The sequence below is a fragment of the Miniopterus natalensis genome, chromosome 18 (genome assembly GCF_054644295.1).
Source record: "Miniopterus natalensis isolate mMinNat1 chromosome 18, mMinNat1.hap1, whole genome shotgun sequence".
Lineage (NCBI taxonomy): Eukaryota > Metazoa > Chordata > Mammalia > Chiroptera > Miniopteridae > Miniopterus > Miniopterus natalensis.
This window is the reverse complement of record NC_142098.1, coordinates 11,570,796-11,588,265: the sequence shown is the minus strand read 5'-3', so window position 1 is coordinate 11,588,265 and position 17,470 is coordinate 11,570,796. Positions and strand designations below refer to the sequence as shown.

The 17,470-nt window shown below is 40.1% G+C and overlaps 1 protein-coding gene across 1 annotated transcript; it reads left to right on the top strand.

Annotated features, from left to right (window-relative positions):
* Positions 1-708: 708 nt before the first annotated feature.
* Positions 709-9,630, top strand: ZNF181 (zinc finger protein 181). Its single transcript, XM_016220941.2, has 6 exons — positions 709-980; positions 1,172-1,319; positions 5,625-5,745; positions 6,002-6,100; positions 7,073-7,146; positions 7,365-9,630. The coding sequence occupies exons 2-6, from the start codon at positions 1,311-1,313 to the stop codon at positions 8,556-8,558; spliced, it is 1,497 nt and encodes a 498-aa protein (XP_016076427.2). The 5' UTR covers positions 709-980; positions 1,172-1,310; the 3' UTR covers positions 8,559-9,630.
* The last annotated feature ends 7,840 nt before the right edge of the window (positions 9,631-17,470 follow it).

Here is a 17,470-nt window from a genome sequence, read left to right as displayed (position 1 = left end):
AGAGGGGGTTTGTAAAAGCTGAGCTATGCCGGGCACCTCCGGCCGTCTGAAGGAAGGCGTCCGAACGCCGCAGCTCCTGTCGGCCCCCAGCGAGCGCTGCCCACGGCCCGGCGGGACGGCCCGCGCGCGAGCGGACGCGGGGCCGAAGACCTTCCGCCCCACACTCTCCTGGGGAGCGTAGTCCCGTGGTTCGCACGCCGCGCTCCTGAGGACTCCGGCGGGTGACCGGCAGCCGAGTCCGCCAGAGGCCCCGTCGCGCCCGCCCCACCCCGCGCGCCTTCGGCGGCTCTGCGGCCCGCTGGTCTCCTAGGAGGCCGGGCGCAGTTCTCGCGGGGCTGGAGGCGCGCCGCGGAGGCTGCCGGGAAGTGTGGTTTCGCTGGGGCCGAGCGGGCGCGCCGCCGGGACCTTATGTCCCTGGCGGGGAGAAGTCTGAGAAATGCCGCTCTGCTGTGGGCGCCGCCCTGGGTGCGCCCCGCGGTAGTCTCGGGCCAGGTGGCGGAACTCTCCGTCCTGGGCGCTGGGACGACTCCCGGCGGCGCAGTTCCCGTGCGGGCGGCGACCACTGTCGGCTCGCAGGGACCCGGCGCGCTCGGTGCGCGGACTCGGGCGAGCGTGGGTCGCGGGAGGGCGGCCAGCCGGGCGCGGGCCTCAGGCCAACGGCCGGGGTGCCGGGCGCGGCCCGGGACCTCGCTGCGCCCAGGGGCTACCCCGCGGTGGGAGCCCGCGCAGGGCCTCCGCTTTCTGGGCCTCTCTGCCTTGCTCTGCAAAGGGACGCCCGCGGAAAGAAAATGGGCGGTGAGGGTACCTAGCTCGGACGGCAGGAAACGCCATCTGCAGTTGTTTTTACGTTTTCCACTGATGAGGCTGACGCTTTCCCGTTGTGGAACCTTGAACAGATTGTTTCGCTATCGCCGTTTCAACGTTCAGATAGTTTAAAAGAGAAATCTGGAATAATGTGAATGCCCACCATGCATAGAATGGTGACGATTAAACAAGCTCCCATTTAACATTACTACTGTTGTTTTATGAGTTTGTCTCTTTCGTAATAGAAAAGTTGATATACATGCAGGTGGCACCTGGTAAATGGTTGGTTACTTCGTGCCAAGGGATCCTGTTAGTTCAGGGGATGATTGGAGCCCTAGAAGATGATTCCCATTGTTTTTCCCTGCAGGTGTCACAGAGCCGCAAGATAAGCCTGGTTTTTCAGGACTCCTTTTTTCCTGTTCTTAATTTGCCTTCTCAGGACAGTGTCCTCGTAATTAGACAAGCGCCTGGAAAGACAACTGTGTTGACTCCTGGAAATTGCAGCCATGTTCCAGGTAAGTCGCTGTGTCCCCAGAGCTTCCTGAAATACCTTTTTATCAGGACCCTTGAGTGTTTGCTTTTCTTCTCCTACTAGGCCGCTCCTGGCAAAGTCCCTTTAAGGACCGGATCTATGATTGCTGCCATTGCAGCAAAGGACCGAGCCTGAATAACTCGAGTACTCTCTTTCAGTTTCTTCTCTTTCCTACCAGTTTTCTGCTAAGAATCCTCTGTAGACTCTTGAGCAAACTCTTAAAAGGTACAATTCAAGATTCAAGTTTGGAAATGTAGGCTATTTGCTTTATGGTTGTCAAAGCTGTATCACGTGGCCTCAATGGTATATTAGTCCTTTCAGTTATTCAAGTCAAGAGATATTTGGAGTCATCTTGATTTCTCCCTTTCTCTTATGACTCACATTCAGGCACTTTAGTTAGTTCCAAAATATATACTGGATAAATACAGAATCTGACGTTAGTTACCCCATCACTGCCACCACCGCTGTCACCCTGGCCCAAGCCATCCTAGATGATTGCGGTAGCCGCCTAGCAGGATTCCCTGCTTCTGCCCTTGACTCTCTTCAGTCTCTTCTCAATACAGCTGCCACAGTGGTCCTCTTATTATGTAAAATCCTATTGTTCCTCAGCTTAAAACTCTTCACTGGCCCTAACTCAGAATGGAAGTCAGAGTTCTGTAGTGACTTAAAAAGCTCTGTCCAGTTAGGCTGTCAAGAGGTGACCTCTCTGATCTTATCTTTCTTCTCTGTCTCCTATTCCCTGTGAGCTCCAGCCACACTGGGCCTTGGAAGTTGCTGTCCTCTCTGACATGCAGTCTTGCATTCTTACCTTCTCCGTATCTTTGCTCAATGGTTATTTTCTCAGTATTGCTTGCCTAAACACCTACCTAAAATTGTCAGTTGCCTTCTTCCAACTGTCCCTTCCACTCCTCCATTGCTGTTCTGTTTTCCATAATGCTTAGCACTCATTAGCTGTCTCTATGTTTAATGTATGCCTTTGTTAATGGTTTGACTCCTCCCACTGAGAGGGTTTTTCTTTTTTTTTCTTTTTTGTTGACTGTTTTATCTCCAGTACCCAGAGTGGCACATGGCAAAAAACAGATGTTTACTAAATAGTTGTTGAGTGAATGAGTGATGAAACTGTGGTGGGTGGAATCGGGAAGGTGGAGTCTGCACAGGAGACAGTATGAGTGGCAGATGTGCATGCTGGGCAGAGTCTGGTTTCTTGGGAGTATTAGATAATTGGATCTGAAAAAACTATCTTTTTAAAAGTAAAAGCTAAAGTGAACTTATTTCCAAAGTCATTCATTGATTAATTTCCTAAACACTTATGAAGTACTGTCAGGATGAATCTTACGTAGGTTGGGTATACACTGACATACGGGACTGCATGACCTAGTAAAGTACTAAGGGAATTTTCTACAGTGGTGGAAATGTTCTGTGTGTGCTGTCCAATGTGGTAGCCACCAGTCCCATATGACTGTTGAGTATTTGAACTATGACTAGAGTGACTGAGGAATTTTTCATCTTATTTAATTTTAAATTTAAATTTAAATTTATATAGTCAAATGTGGCTAGTGGCTACTGTATTGAGCAGGGCAGAACTAGAAGAACAGTAAGAAAGCATAAGAAATTAAGATAGGTACTAGGACAGATACCCTGAGTTCTTCTGGGGACAAAGATAAATGAACATCCCAGGCTGCCCGTGCAGTTGAAGCGTCCCTGGGAAGCAAGGCTGGAACTGGTTTTTGTGGCCCATGGTACCAGGGAGGCAGAGCTGGAAGCGAAGTTACACTGGACTGAGAGGATGCCCTGAGCACAGGGAGAGACCGAAGAGTCTTTCAAGGAACTTCAGAAATTTTCTAAAGCAGTGGTTCTCAAACAGGGAAGATTTTGTCTCCCTTGACCCTACCCATAAGAGACATTTGCTAATAGAGACATTTTTGGTTGTCATAACTCGGGGGGGGGGGGGGGGGGGGAGAGTTGCTACTAGCATCTAATGGGTAGAGGCTAGGGATGCTACTAAATATCCTCAAGGTACAGGACAGCTCTCCACAACATAAGTTATCCAGCCTAAAATGTCCATAGTGCTGAGGTTGAGAAACCCTGATCTAAATCTAGAGCAAAGAGTATTAGTTAATGAGATTATGTGAATTTTCTCCTTTAGACTTTTAATACAGTGATATTCATCAATGTGTTCAAAACTTAAAGTATAAAATATCTTTGCATTGGTGGAATAAAACTTAGTGTTTTATGCACTTAACATAGTGTTGGTGGTAAGAGTAAATACAAATGGAAAAAAGAATTCTCCCTGGTGCCAAAAGGGAAAAAGACCTTTTCCTCTTTCCATTCCTTAGAATTCTATTTCCTTGAGAAAAACCTGTCATTGTAACCCTTTCCTTGTCCCCTTGAGATGCTTGTAGATCTTTTTCAAAATGAAACAAGCCTATGCCAATTTTACAAGGCAGTAAAGTCTTTCTTAGGGCCTTGGAGCCATCTCTTTGGGATGCAAACATGAAGGAAGATGCACCCTTAACTACCTGTCTGTGGGAGTTTAGCCTAGGCCCTTGGCTCCAAGTTCTAACTATCTGCTTGTCATAAAGATATGAGAAGTTCTATTTTTCTTTGGGGTAAAGGCAATTAACACAGATGGCTACCCCAATTACCAGGTGAATTTAGGATGAACTATGTGTAGCAAATGGAGGAAAAGTTATTTATTTTGAAAGCATGTATGTAATGTTTGTATCTACCTGGGTTTTTTGTTTTTTTTTTTAAATATGTTTTTATTGATTTCAGAGAGAGGAAGGGAAAGAGAGAGGGAGAGACAGAAACATCAGTGATGAGAGAGACTCATCGATTGGCTGCCTCCTTTATGCCCCCTGCTGGAGATCGAGCCCAAAACCCAGGCGTGTGCCCTGACCGGGAACTGAACGGCGATCTCGGCCACTGAGCCACCCTGGCCGGGCTCTACCTGGGCTTTTTAAAAGGATGAGGTTTTCTTCTGTCCTTCAAGTCTCAGTAGTGATTTCCTATGAAGTGCATTACAATCTGGTTTAATGCTTATTCCAGAATAAAACCTGTCTCTTTTCTACATTATAGAGAAGATTTTCTGCTTGGCAGATATGGTTTTTAATTATTTCCCCAACACCTGACAAAGGTAAATTCTCACTTTGAAACCCAAGACCAGTGTCACTAGTGAACATACATGCAAAATATTCCAATAAAGTAATAGAATATTAAATCAGCCACTTCTGGAGTGAAAATGTTGCCATAGCCAAACAATGTCTATTTTACCAATGAAAGAGATTAATAGTGCCATTTTAAGTGCATATATTTTTTGTATATATTATAATTTGACTAACCAGTAAGCATAATGAACATTTAAACTTTTTCTAAAGTTTTGCTATTTTAATACTACCACAAATGAGTACTATTTCTGAGAAGAAATCTATTTCCTTAGAATATTTTCTGTGAAATGTGCCTTTTTATTCTTTTAAAAAAATATTCTTACTGATTTTTAGAGAGAGAGGAAAGAGAGGGAGAGAAAGAAGGGAGAGAGAGAAACATCAAGGTGAGAGCAAAACATGGATCAGCTGCCTCCTGTACGCCCTGACTGGGGATGGAGCCTGCAGCCGGGGCATGTGCCCTGACTGGGAATCGAACTGGCAAGCTTTCAGTGCACAGGATGCTGCCCAACTAACGGAGCCACACCGGCCAGGGCTGCCCTTTTATTCTTTACCCTTACTTTAAGGTTCTATTCAAGGACTACTTATGGCATGAAACCATCCTTCAGTCTTCTTGCCCAGGGAGTCTTAAATTATTTTAATTACAGATTGATTATCAATATAAGGTTTAAGTATATACCATAAATGTTTCTCTTTTTTTTATAAATTAGTTATGTATATGTCTATCTTTAATATAAAAAATATTTTTTTCTGAACCCACTGGATTGTTCTTTTTTTTTTTTAACCGTAGTGGATCATCATTTTTATTTACCTGGCACATAAACTATAAGAAATACGACTGTGTGCTGTCAAATGTTGAACACTGATTTTTAGAAAAATTTTGTCATTTTGTTCCCTTTGACAAAATTAACTCTCCTGAAACAAAGCTCGTATATTTGTCTCATCCTTACTGTACAACAGTGCTAAGAATGTTAATTATCCAATTACTTTACTTAGATTTCTGATTATCGTCACAATTGCTGAATCTTGTCCCCTTTCTTCTACAACCAAGGTAACTTTACCCCTTGTCCAGTGACAGAAGAGGCCTGTGCTATGTTTGAGCCTAACTGTGTTTGCTATTTCAGGTAACATTTAGTGATGTGGCCATAGACTTCTCTCATGAAGAGTGGGGATGGCTAGATTCTGCTCAGAGGGATTTATACAAGGATGTGATGGTCCAGAATTATGAGAACCTGGTCTCTCTAGGTAAGCATATTGTAATTTGCTTACTTATACCTCCACATCAATAGGGGGACTCCCCCCCCCCCGAATTGAGGAAATCTTCCTGAGTAAATGGATGAATTTCTCTTTCACGTTCCTAAGGAAATGTATAGTTCTGTTGTGCCCTCCCCAAAGCTTCCCTTTTCAGTGAACATTCTTCAGTCCTTCCAACCCTTTTGTGATGATGGCATCACCTCCCTAAGGACCACAGCTTAAACAAGTTCTGTATTTTTCCTGTAAGCAGGTCTTTCCATACCTAAGCCATATGTGATCACTTTATTGGAGGATGGGAAAGAACCGTGGATGGTGGAGAAAAAACTGGCAAAAAGTATATTTCCAGGTAAGTCATGGTGAATCAGACAAAAGAGGTCTTTGTTAAAGATGCTTATAGAAAGCTGGGGGCATTTTAGGATATCTTAGGGAGACTGTCCTCATAGATTCCCAAATGTAACAAAATTAAGGGATCCTTAAGCTTAGATTTCATCCATCCTAAATTATCTTTCTGTATTACTCATGTCATCTAATCAAAAGTGGAGGTTTTTGCCATAATAATAATCCAAATTGTTATTTGAAACAAGTCAAATTGCTCTTCTTAAGTCAACTTAAGTAAAAATATACTGATGGTTTTAGGTTAACAGAAGCTGTCAATTAGATAGAAAATCACTTTTCCACTAAAGCTGAACTTCAGAGATCATATATGAACATAAATGTTGGAGGAAATAAGGAATGTGTAAGAAAGTTTCTAAGAACAATTAATTTTCTAATGTCCAATAAAATTATGATTTTACACGGATCCTACATAAACTCACAAAAGCCTAAATTTTTGTCAGCCATAAAGTATATTTAGATTATTTTGTTGTCATTTTAACTGTTCAGTGCAGCACTATAAGGTCTGCATTTTAAGCATACTAATCTGACAGCAAATTGAGATTGACTGAAGATTGTAGAACCAAGGCTGTGAGATAGAATGTGTTCTTTCACATATATATAGGCATGAAATGTTGGCTTGGATTTCCAGAATGCCTTCTGCATATTCTGATAGTTTTTTTTTTCTCCAGATACTAATTGCCCTGATTTAACCCATGTCCCTTAATTTAACCCATGTTCTTCCCTCTGTGAGCTGTCTGTATATTTTCTATGTTCTGCTTTAACTTTTTTCAGAAATCATTGAATATATGAGGGTTGTCAGAGCCATGTTTTTGAGCTAGGGGTTGGTGGGGCTTTATTTTTTATCCAATTCTGTTTCTACCATAGAAATTTCTTTCCAAGAAATACAGAAAAAGCAGTGCTTTGCTTTCTTGATATATTTCAGATTGGAAATTAAGATGGGAAAACAAAGAATTATCAACGAAGGAGGATATTTATGATGGTGATTCACCCCAAACGGTAATAATAGAAAAATTATAAAACAAAGTCATGAATTTTCAAATTTTAACAAGGACTGGGAATATATAGAGAAGTTGGAGGGGAAGCATGAAAATCAGGTAGAATATTTCAGACCCATGACCCCCACCTTTAGAGAAAGTCCCAATGGGTAAAGTGTTTAAAATACATTTAGAAGCATTTTCTGTTTACATTTAAAGTCTATTCTTTCTGAACTACAGAGAATTTCTGCTGAAGGGATATCACTTAAACATGATATATTTAAGAAGAGCATACCGAAAAAGTCATTTATAAAAAATGAGAATAACAATGGTGGGAAGAAACTTTTGAATTCTAATGAAAGTATGGCAGCCTTCAGCCAGAGCAAATCTCTTACCCTTCACCAGACTTATAATAGAGAGAAAATCTATACATGCAGTGAATGTGGGAAAGCCTTTGGCAAACAATCAATCCTTAATCGCCATTGGAGAATTCATACAGGAGAGAAACCTTATGAATGCCGTGAATGTGGGAAGACTTTTAGCCATGGCTCATCTCTTACTCGGCATCAGATAAGCCATAGTGGTGAGAAGCCTTACAAATGTATTGACTGTGGGAAGGCCTTTAGCCATGTCTCATCACTTACTAATCATCAAAGCACTCACACTGGAGAGAAACCATATGAATGTATGAACTGTGGAAAGTCTTTTAGCCGTGTTTCACATCTCATTGAGCATCTGAGAATTCATACTCAAGAAAAACTCTACGAGTGTCGAATATGTGAGAAGGCCTTCATTCATCGGTCATCTCTCATTCACCATCAGAAAATTCATACTGGAGAGAAACCTTACGAATGTGGTGAATGTGGAAAAGCCTTTTGCTGTAGCTCACACCTTACTCGACATCAAAGAATTCACACTATAGAGAAACAATTTGAATGCAACAAATGTCTGAAAGTCTTTAGTAGCCTCTCCTTTCTTATTCAGCATAAGAGTATTCACACTGAAGAAAAACCCTTTGAATGTCAAAAGTGCAGGAAATCCTTCAACCAGCCTGAATCACTGAATATGCATGTGAGAAATCACACTAGGTTGAAACCTTATGAATGCAATATATGTGGGAAAGCCTTCAGTCATAGATCATCCCTGCTTCAACATCACAGGATTCATACTGGAGAGAAACCCTATGAATGTATTAAATGTGGGAAGACCTTCAGTTGTAGTTCAAACCTTACTGTACATCAGAGAATTCATACTGGAGAAAAGCCATATAAATGTAATGAATGTGGAAAAGCTTTTAGCAAAGGCTCAAATCTTACTGCCCATCAGAGAATACATAATGGAGAAAAACTCAGTAGTGCCAAAAGTGTGCAAAAGCCTTTAGGCTACATGAATCACTATACGTTTGAAAAGTCATATAAGAGAGAGACTGTGTGAATGCAGCATTTGTCATAATACACTTCAGCCATTGACCCTCCCTGTTTCAGCATCAGAAAATTTACATTGGAGAAAAGTCTTATGAAAGCAATGAATTTGGGAAGGTATTTAGCAATGGTACGAGCCTTACTGTCCCATCAGAGTTCACACTGAAGAGATCATATGAAGGCAATAAATGTGAGAATGCCTTTAGCCAGTATTAATCCTTTAATAAGTAAATCCACGCTGTATTTACTGTTACATATATGTAACAAATATGGGAAAGGCATTTAGCAATATGAATCTCATAAAACATACAAACGTGTACAGGAGACGTAAAATATGAATATAAAGTTGTGGGGAGTCCTTCAGTTAAAGTGCCTCCCTCGTTCTACATCAGAGAACTCACACTGGAGAGAAAGCTTCTGTAAGAAATACAGCAAAGTGTTCACTAAGACTTCTTATTTTCCTAGGTGTGGAATGTCTGGAATAACCTGATGTACTAATGCTAGAACAACCTGAGGGATGTAGGAGTAATGTGTAAATCTTTGCAGTAATGCTATTTGTAAACAGTTTTATAGGACAGCAAACAAGCATATTATAAATATGCATTTCTTATAGCAATAGCTTACAATTTTACTTGAGTCTTACATAGAAATTGTCTTTAGTTAATGGGCATAGGAAGATACTTAGTCACCCAATGGATTGAGTAAATGTTATAAAGTTGAAAATTAAATCTGCAAAAGAGGTAAAAAGTGGTGTCAATAAAATTCTTGGTCTCTAATAAAACCACTTGTATATATATATATAAACTCACTGTGATACTGATATTTCTTGCAAAACTTTGTACTACTTTCCTCTTGAAAAATTAAGATCAGACTCACAACAGCCTTTAGTGGGAGACTAACAGACCTAAAGAAAAACTGCCTGATCTCTGTGCTAAGAAGTTCATTATTTTGGTAAGGATAATTCATAGTCCATTTCCACTGGATTAATTCACACATTTAAATTTTTTACAAGTACTGTGAGAACATAACCAAGAAACAACATACTATGAGAGATCAGAGCAGGTTTCACTGGAAATGCTTTTTTTTTTTATCTTCACCTGAGGATATTTTTTCCATTGCTTTTCAGAGAGAGTAGGAGGGGGGGGGAGAGAGAGAGAGAAAAAAACTGATGTGAGAGAGATACATCGATTAGTTGCCTCTCGCACCCACCGTTTGTGGGCACAAAAAACCAGAAACAAAAAATGCCCATGAGCCAGGCTTGTGTTGCTCAGTGGTTGACCAACAACCTATGAACCAGCAGGTCACAGTTCGATTCCTGGTCAGGGCACATGCCTGGGTTGTGGGCTCCATTTCCAGTGGCGGGCGTGTAGGAAGCAGCCGATCAATGACTTATCATTGATGTTTCTCTCCCCCCCTTTCCTCTCTGAAATCAATAAAAACATTTTAAGAAATGCCCCTGAAAATGGGTAAATATATTGTGTTACATTCATGCAACTGACTATAGAAGAAAAAAAAAGGTAATATAGCTACATGTATCATGAATCTTAGTAACATACTGTTGAATAAAAAGTAAAAATCCCATAAGACAATATAAACTATGATATACTTTTTTATAATGTTCAAATAAAAAGCAAAATATATACATACATGAAAATGATGAAATAATTTAAAAAATTTTTGAGAATGTCAGTTTTTAATGGCATTGTAAAAATGATATCTACATATCTTAACTTTTTTAGCTTTTGTGGTAAAATATAACAAAAATTACCGTTTTAAGATGAAACAATCTTAAAAAGTAACAGAATAATTAGATGAAGTGGACAAATTCTTTAAAAGACTCAAATTACCAAATCTAACACAAGGAAAAACAATATGTGAACAGTCCTATATTGAGCAAAAAAACAAATTAGGAATAACACATGGTCCTAAAGAACAAGTAATGGAACAATAAGTCCAAAACAAAATGGGTATCTATGTGAGGGAGGGAGGCAGTATAGGCATAGAAAAGAGAGAAACATATTGAATGCAGGTGAATAGTTTGCTGGTGTTCATTATAACCTTTTAAAGGGGAAGGAATAAATACATGAATAAAGTGAAATAAAATAAATAGGACATGCACTGACTGATAACAGTATCACAAATCGCAATTGATGGTGTTTCTAAAAGTCCACCTTGGGACTGTAAAAGTTAGAGGTTCTACACATATTTATTGTAATTATCTGTAGGGTCACAGAGACCAAGTCTGAAACTAGGGATATCTCACACCAGCTCTACGGCCTTTAGCAAGCCATTGAAATTCCTTTAGCCTCCCTGACAGGTCTGTTGTGAGGCGGTGAAAGAGCGCATACACAGTGCTCAGTAAGGTGCCAGGCACCAGGTAAGCACTCAGTGGGCATTAGCCATTGTGTCTATATTGTGGGGCCTAACACATTGGGGGTGAGTTGAAGATAGAAACACGAGTGAGTTCACTAAGAGAAAGTGCACGGAATGAAAGGTAAAGGCTGTGAGACCTGCTGAAGCCCATGTTGGAGAAGGGATTAAAGTAAAGATGATGACAGTGAAGTTCAAGAACAAAGAGGAAACAAGAGCAAAATGTTACAAAAGCTCAGGCACAATAATGTGGGGAAAGTTTCTGCTAAGCTGAGAGGCAGTAAATCATAGTGGCTGGAAGTCTGAGGGTATGGCTCCAGAATACCTCAGTTCAAATTCTGCCTCTACCAAGTTAGGTGTTCTAAAGCAAATTGTTTAGCTTTCTGTTATGGACTGAATGTTTGTGTTCCCCCAAAGTTTATGTAATGAAACCCTAACCTCTAGTGTGTATCTGAAGATAGGGCCTTTATAGAAGTAATCAAGGTTAAATGAAGTCACACTGGTAGGAGCCTGATCTGATAGGATTATTGTCCTTATAAGAGGCACCAGAGAGCTATTCTCTCTCCTCCTCCTTACAAGGACACTAATCACATTACGGGGGTCATCATCTTTAATCCCTTCTCCAACATTGGCTTCAGCAACAGTCTCATAGCCTTTGCTTTTCATTCCATGCACTTTCTCTTAGTTAAAGACAAAGAGAGAACCTTAAAAGCAGCAAGAGAAAGGCAGTTAATTACCTACAAGGGAGCTCCCGTAAGACTTTCAGCTGATTTCTCAACAGAAGCTATTCAAGCCAGAAAGGATTAGCATGAAATATTCAAAGTGATGAAAAGTAAGGACCTACAAACAAGACGACTATACCCAGCAAGGTTATCATCTAATATCAATAAGAAATTAAGAGCTTCCCAGATAAGGAAAAGCTAAAAAATTCATTACCACCAAACCAGTATTATTAGAAATTATAAGAAAAAAAGAGAAACAAAATTATAGAGAATAAAATGGCAATAAGTATGTATCTATCAATAATCACTTTAAATATAAATGGATTAAGTATTCCAATCAAAAGATACAGCATAGCTGAATGGATAAGAAAACAAGATTCATATACATACTGTCAACGAGATCCATCTCTGAATGAAAGACACACTGAGTGAAAGTAAAAGGATGGAAACAGATATTTCAAGGAAATGCGAATTTAAAAAAGCTGGGGGCCTGGACGATGTGGTTCAGTTGGTTGGAGTGTTGTCCCATACACCAAAAGGTTGCGGGTTCAGTTCCCAGTCAAGGCACATACTTAGGTTGTGGGTTTGATCCTCAGTTGGGGCGTGAACAGGAGGCAACCTATTGATGTTTCTCACATCGATGTTTCTGTGTCTTTTCTGTTTCTCTCCCTTACCCTCTCTCTAAAAATCAATGAACATGTCCTTGAGTGAGAATTGAAAAAAAAAAAAAAAAGCTGGGGTAGTAATACTTAGAAAAAATAGACTTTAAAACAAAGGTTATAATAAGAGACAAAGGACATATAATGATAAAGGGATCAATCCAACAAGAGGATATGACCCTTGCAAATTATGCACCCAACAAAGGAGTACCTAAATGTATAAAGCAAATCTTAATGGACATAAAAGGAGAGCTGACAGTAATACAGTCATTGTAGGGGATTTTAATACCCCACTGACATCAATGGGTAGATCTTCCAGACAGAGAAATCAACAAGAAAACAGTGGCCTTAAATGACACACTGGCCAAATGCATTCAATTCATATTTTCAGAGCATTTCACCCCAAAGTGGCAGAATATACATTCTTTTCAAGTGCACATGGAACATTTTCTAAAATACACCACATGTTAGGACATAAAACAAGTCTCAATAAATTTAAGAAGATTGAAATCATATCAAACATCTTCTCTGACCACAATGACATGAAATTACAATTCCCCCAAAAACTAAAATACACACAAACACATAAAGGATAAATAATATGTTAGTACACAATGAATGGGTTAATAATGAGATCAACAAGAAAATCAAAAGATCCATTGAAACAAATGAAAACACAACCCAAAATCTATGGGACACAACAAAAGCAGTCCTAAGAGGGAAATTAATAGCATTACAAGCCTACCTCAAGAAACAGAAAAAAAATCTCAATCTAGCGTTCCATCTAAAGAAACCAGAAAAATAACAAGAAACAAGGCCCAAAGTGAGTAGAAGAAATAATAAAGACTAGAGTGAAAATAAACAAAATATAGTCTAAAAAAACAATACAAAAGATCAATGGAACCAAAAGCTGGTTCTTTGAAAAGATTAAAAAGACTGATGAACATTTTAACCAGACTCATCAAGAAAAAAAAGAGAGAGGACCCAAATAAAATCAGAAGTGAAAAAGGAGAAATAACAACTGACATCACAGAAATGCAAAGGACTGTAAGAAAATACTATGAACAACTATATGCCATCAAATTGGACAACCTGGGTGAAATGGACAAATTCCTAGAAACATACAATCTTCCAAAACTGAGTCAGGAAGAATCAGAAAACCTGAATAGACCAATTACAACTAGTGAAATTAAAGCAGCAAAAACAAAAGGACAAAAAAACCTCCCAGCAAACAAAAGTCCCAAACAGAATGGCTTCACAGGCGAATTTTACCAAATATTCAAAGCAGAACTAACACCTATCCTCAAACTACTCCAAAATATTCAATAGGAGGGAAGACTCCCAAGCTCATTATATGAGGCCAGTATTATCCTAATTCCAAAACCAGATAAAGATACTACAAAGAAAGAAAATTATAAGTCAATATGCCTGATGAACATAGATGCAAAAATCCTTCACAAAATATTAGCAAACTGAATTCAGCAATTCATTAAAATGATCATACTCTATGATCAAGTGAGATTTATTCCTGGGATGCAAGGTTGGTACAATATCCACAAATCAATAAACATGATACATCACATAAACAAAATGAAACATCAAAATCATATGATCATATCAATAAATGCAGAAAAAGCACTTGATAAAATCCAGCACCCATTTATGATAAAAATTCTCAGCAAAGTGGTGATAGAAGAAACATATTACAACATAAAGGCCACATATGACAAACCCACAGCTAACATCACACTCGACGGGAAAACTAGAAGTGTTTCCCTGAAGATCAGGAACAAGACAGTGATGTTCACTTTCACCACTATTACTCAACACAGTACTGGAATTCCCAGCCACAGCAATCGGACAAGAAGAAATAAAAAGCATCCAAATTGGAAAGGAGGAAGTAAATCTGTCATTATTTGTAGGTAATGCACATATGCACATGATGGTGTACATAGAGAACCCTACAGATTCCACCAAAAAACTACTAGAACTGATAAATTCAATAACGTAGCAGGATACAAAATAAATATTCAGAAATTGGTGGCATTTTTATACACCAATAAAGAAGTATCAGAAAGGGAAACTAAAAGATAAATTCCATTTACAACTGCATTTAAGAAACAGTACCTTGGAATAAATTTAACCAAAAGAGTAAAATACCTGTAACTTGGAAAATTATAAGACACTGAAGAAATTGAAGATACAAATAAATGGAAACATGTACTGTGCATATAGACAGGAAAAATTAACACTGTTAAAATGCCCATACTACCCAAAGCAATCAATAGATTCAATACAATTCCTGTCAAAATATTAATGGTGTATTTCATAGAACTGGAACAAATAATCCAAAAATTTATATGGAACCACAAAAGACCTCGAATAGCCATAACAATCTTTTTAAAAAAATGTGTTTTTATTGGTTTCAGAGGAAGGGAGAAGGAGAGAGAGAAATATCATTGATGAGTCATTGATTGGCTGCTTCCTGCATGCCGCCTACTGAGGGTTGAGCCCACAACTTACTGGAGAAGATATTCGCCAATGATACATCTGATAAAGGGGTATCGTGCAAGATTAATAAAAAGCTCATACAACTTAACACCAAAACAACAACAACAACAAACAATCCATTTTAAAAATGGGCAGGGGACCCAAATAGACATATCAGATGGCCAATAGACATATGAAAAAATGCTCGATATCATTAATCAGCAGAGAAATGCAAATTAAAACCACAATGTGATACCATGTCACACCTGTCAGAATGACTATCATCAATAAATTAAAAAAACAAGTGCTGGCCAGGACGTGGAGAAAAGGGAAGCTGCACTGTTGGAAATGCAGGCTGGTGCAGCCACTACGGAAAACAGTATGGATGGATCCTCAAAAAATTAAAAATGGAACTGCCTTATGACCCAGCAATTCCACTTCTAGGTATATTTCTGAAGAAACCCAAAATGCTAATTCAAAAGAACATATGCAGCCCTGTGTTCACCGTAGCATTACTTACATTAGCCAAGCCATGAAAGCAACCCAAGTGCCCATCAATAGACGAGTGGATAAAAAAGCCGTGGTGCATATATACAATGGAGTATTACTCATCCATAAAAAAGAATGAAATCCTACCGTTCGTGGCAGCACGGATGGCCCTAGAGAGTAATATGCTAAGTCAGTCAGAGAAAGACAATACCATATGATTTCACTAATATGTGGAATTTAACAAATATAAATGAACAAACAGAAACAGACCCATAGATACAGAGAACAGCCTCATGGTTGCGGAGTGCCAGACGGGAGGAGCTGGGGGACAGGGTGGAAAGGTGAAGGGACAAAGAAGTCCAATTGGTAGTTACAAAACACACTCCCAGGTATGCAAACTACAGCACAGGGAATATAGTCAATACTATAGGAATAACTATGTATCATGCCAAGCGGGTACTGGAAATATTGGGGGGAACACTTTGTAAAGTACAGGACTGTCTAACCACTATGCAGAACACCTGAAACTAATTCAAAATAATATCGATTGTAAACTGTAATTGAAGAAAGAAAAAAAAAGAGGTAGAAAGTAAGTGAAGCAGCCTGTCTCCTGCCTGGTGGTGTTCACACCCTCTTATGATCCCTTCTGCTGGCAGGACTTTAATTTGCTTTTAAAAAACAGAATATGGCAAAGGTGCCAGAACGTAGGAGGTAGAGTGTGTGTGGCATCTTCCTGCTGGAGTGCCTCACGCCATTACTTGATTTGGAGAAGCTGCCGATGACTGCAGCTTTGCGGAGGGCCCACGAAGCTGTGCCTGGACTTCTGACGCACAGATGAGAGATAGCAAATGAGTGATATTTTAAGCTGCCGTGTTTGTGCTAATACTCCTACCCAGCAATAGATAACTAACAGCGGAGAAGGCAGGTGAAGGTGTGATCTAAATTCGGGTGGGACAGGCCATGGCCGGGGATGAGAACTCTTAGAGGTGAGGAGGAAACTGCACGGATGAGTCAGTGCACAGCCCTTACTTTCAACATGAAGTAGGTCACATGCTGAGATATCCGTGGCTAGGGAGATGGTGACATTTGGAACAGGTATGAGTGGACGGGAAAGTGTAAGACACGGAGATGACGAGAGGCAGTCAGTATTCACGGGGAGGCCAGTTAGGAACTTGCGTCATTCCGGTCAGAGGTGATGAAGGCTTGGAGTGGGTGCTAATGCTGGGACCGACCAGACGTTATGTATGATGAGACATGACTGAGATCTGGGGACGGCTAGATATTGCGTACGATGCTAATGGAGGTGTTAAGACACTGTCCAAGTTTGTTAGTGGCTTTCTGAACTTACTGAATGGCAAGGCCATTAATTCAAAATGGGGAGATGGGAGGAGTGGGTAAGATCATAATGGGTGCGGGTGCCTTTGAAACATTCAGGTGAAGATGTGGAATTGGAAAGAGGGGTGAAGGTTTGGGAAAGACTTTGAGGGGCTGAGAAGGGGCTGGCCAGAGACACTCGCTGGCTGGCTGAGCAGCCTGAAGGAACACTAGAGGGGAGAGATCATGAATCTGCCTTGGTGCTGGTCCACACACTTGATGGCTCCGGCTCCCCTTAGCAGCCCAGATGTGGGGTAATGCCTCCTCGATGTTTTACAAGACAGGAGGGCAAGAAGATGACAAGGCTAGGCACTCCTGAATATCTGATTCATAAGTGGAAGGATGATTGCATGGATATAAATGAATGAATGACTGGATGGAGAGGTAGCAAAGAGTGTACGCAAAGTATAACTGGAGGTAGTAATCGCAGAAGAAAGGACTGTCTTTTGTGAGTCCAGAAAGTTTGAGATATCACTACTCATTATGACTAATAATACAGGAATACTCCTAATAGGTAACTTTTGTTGAGCCGCTTACTTTGGGTCAGGGAGTGAGCTAATAAGCAGTTTCATGTTATCTAATTACATTCCCGAACAATCCAATGATGCAGAAACTATTATTACTATATTTCTCAAATGCAGGCTAAGCTGAGCAGACTATCTGTTCATCATACCCATGGCTTCTCCTTGGGCACAAAGCTAAACCATATTTCCCAGCGTGATACAACATCAACATGTATCCTAATCCATCAACACGGTCCTGTCAATGGATGTGAATGGAAGTGATGTGTGTACGCAAGTGGATATGACTACTCCCCTTCT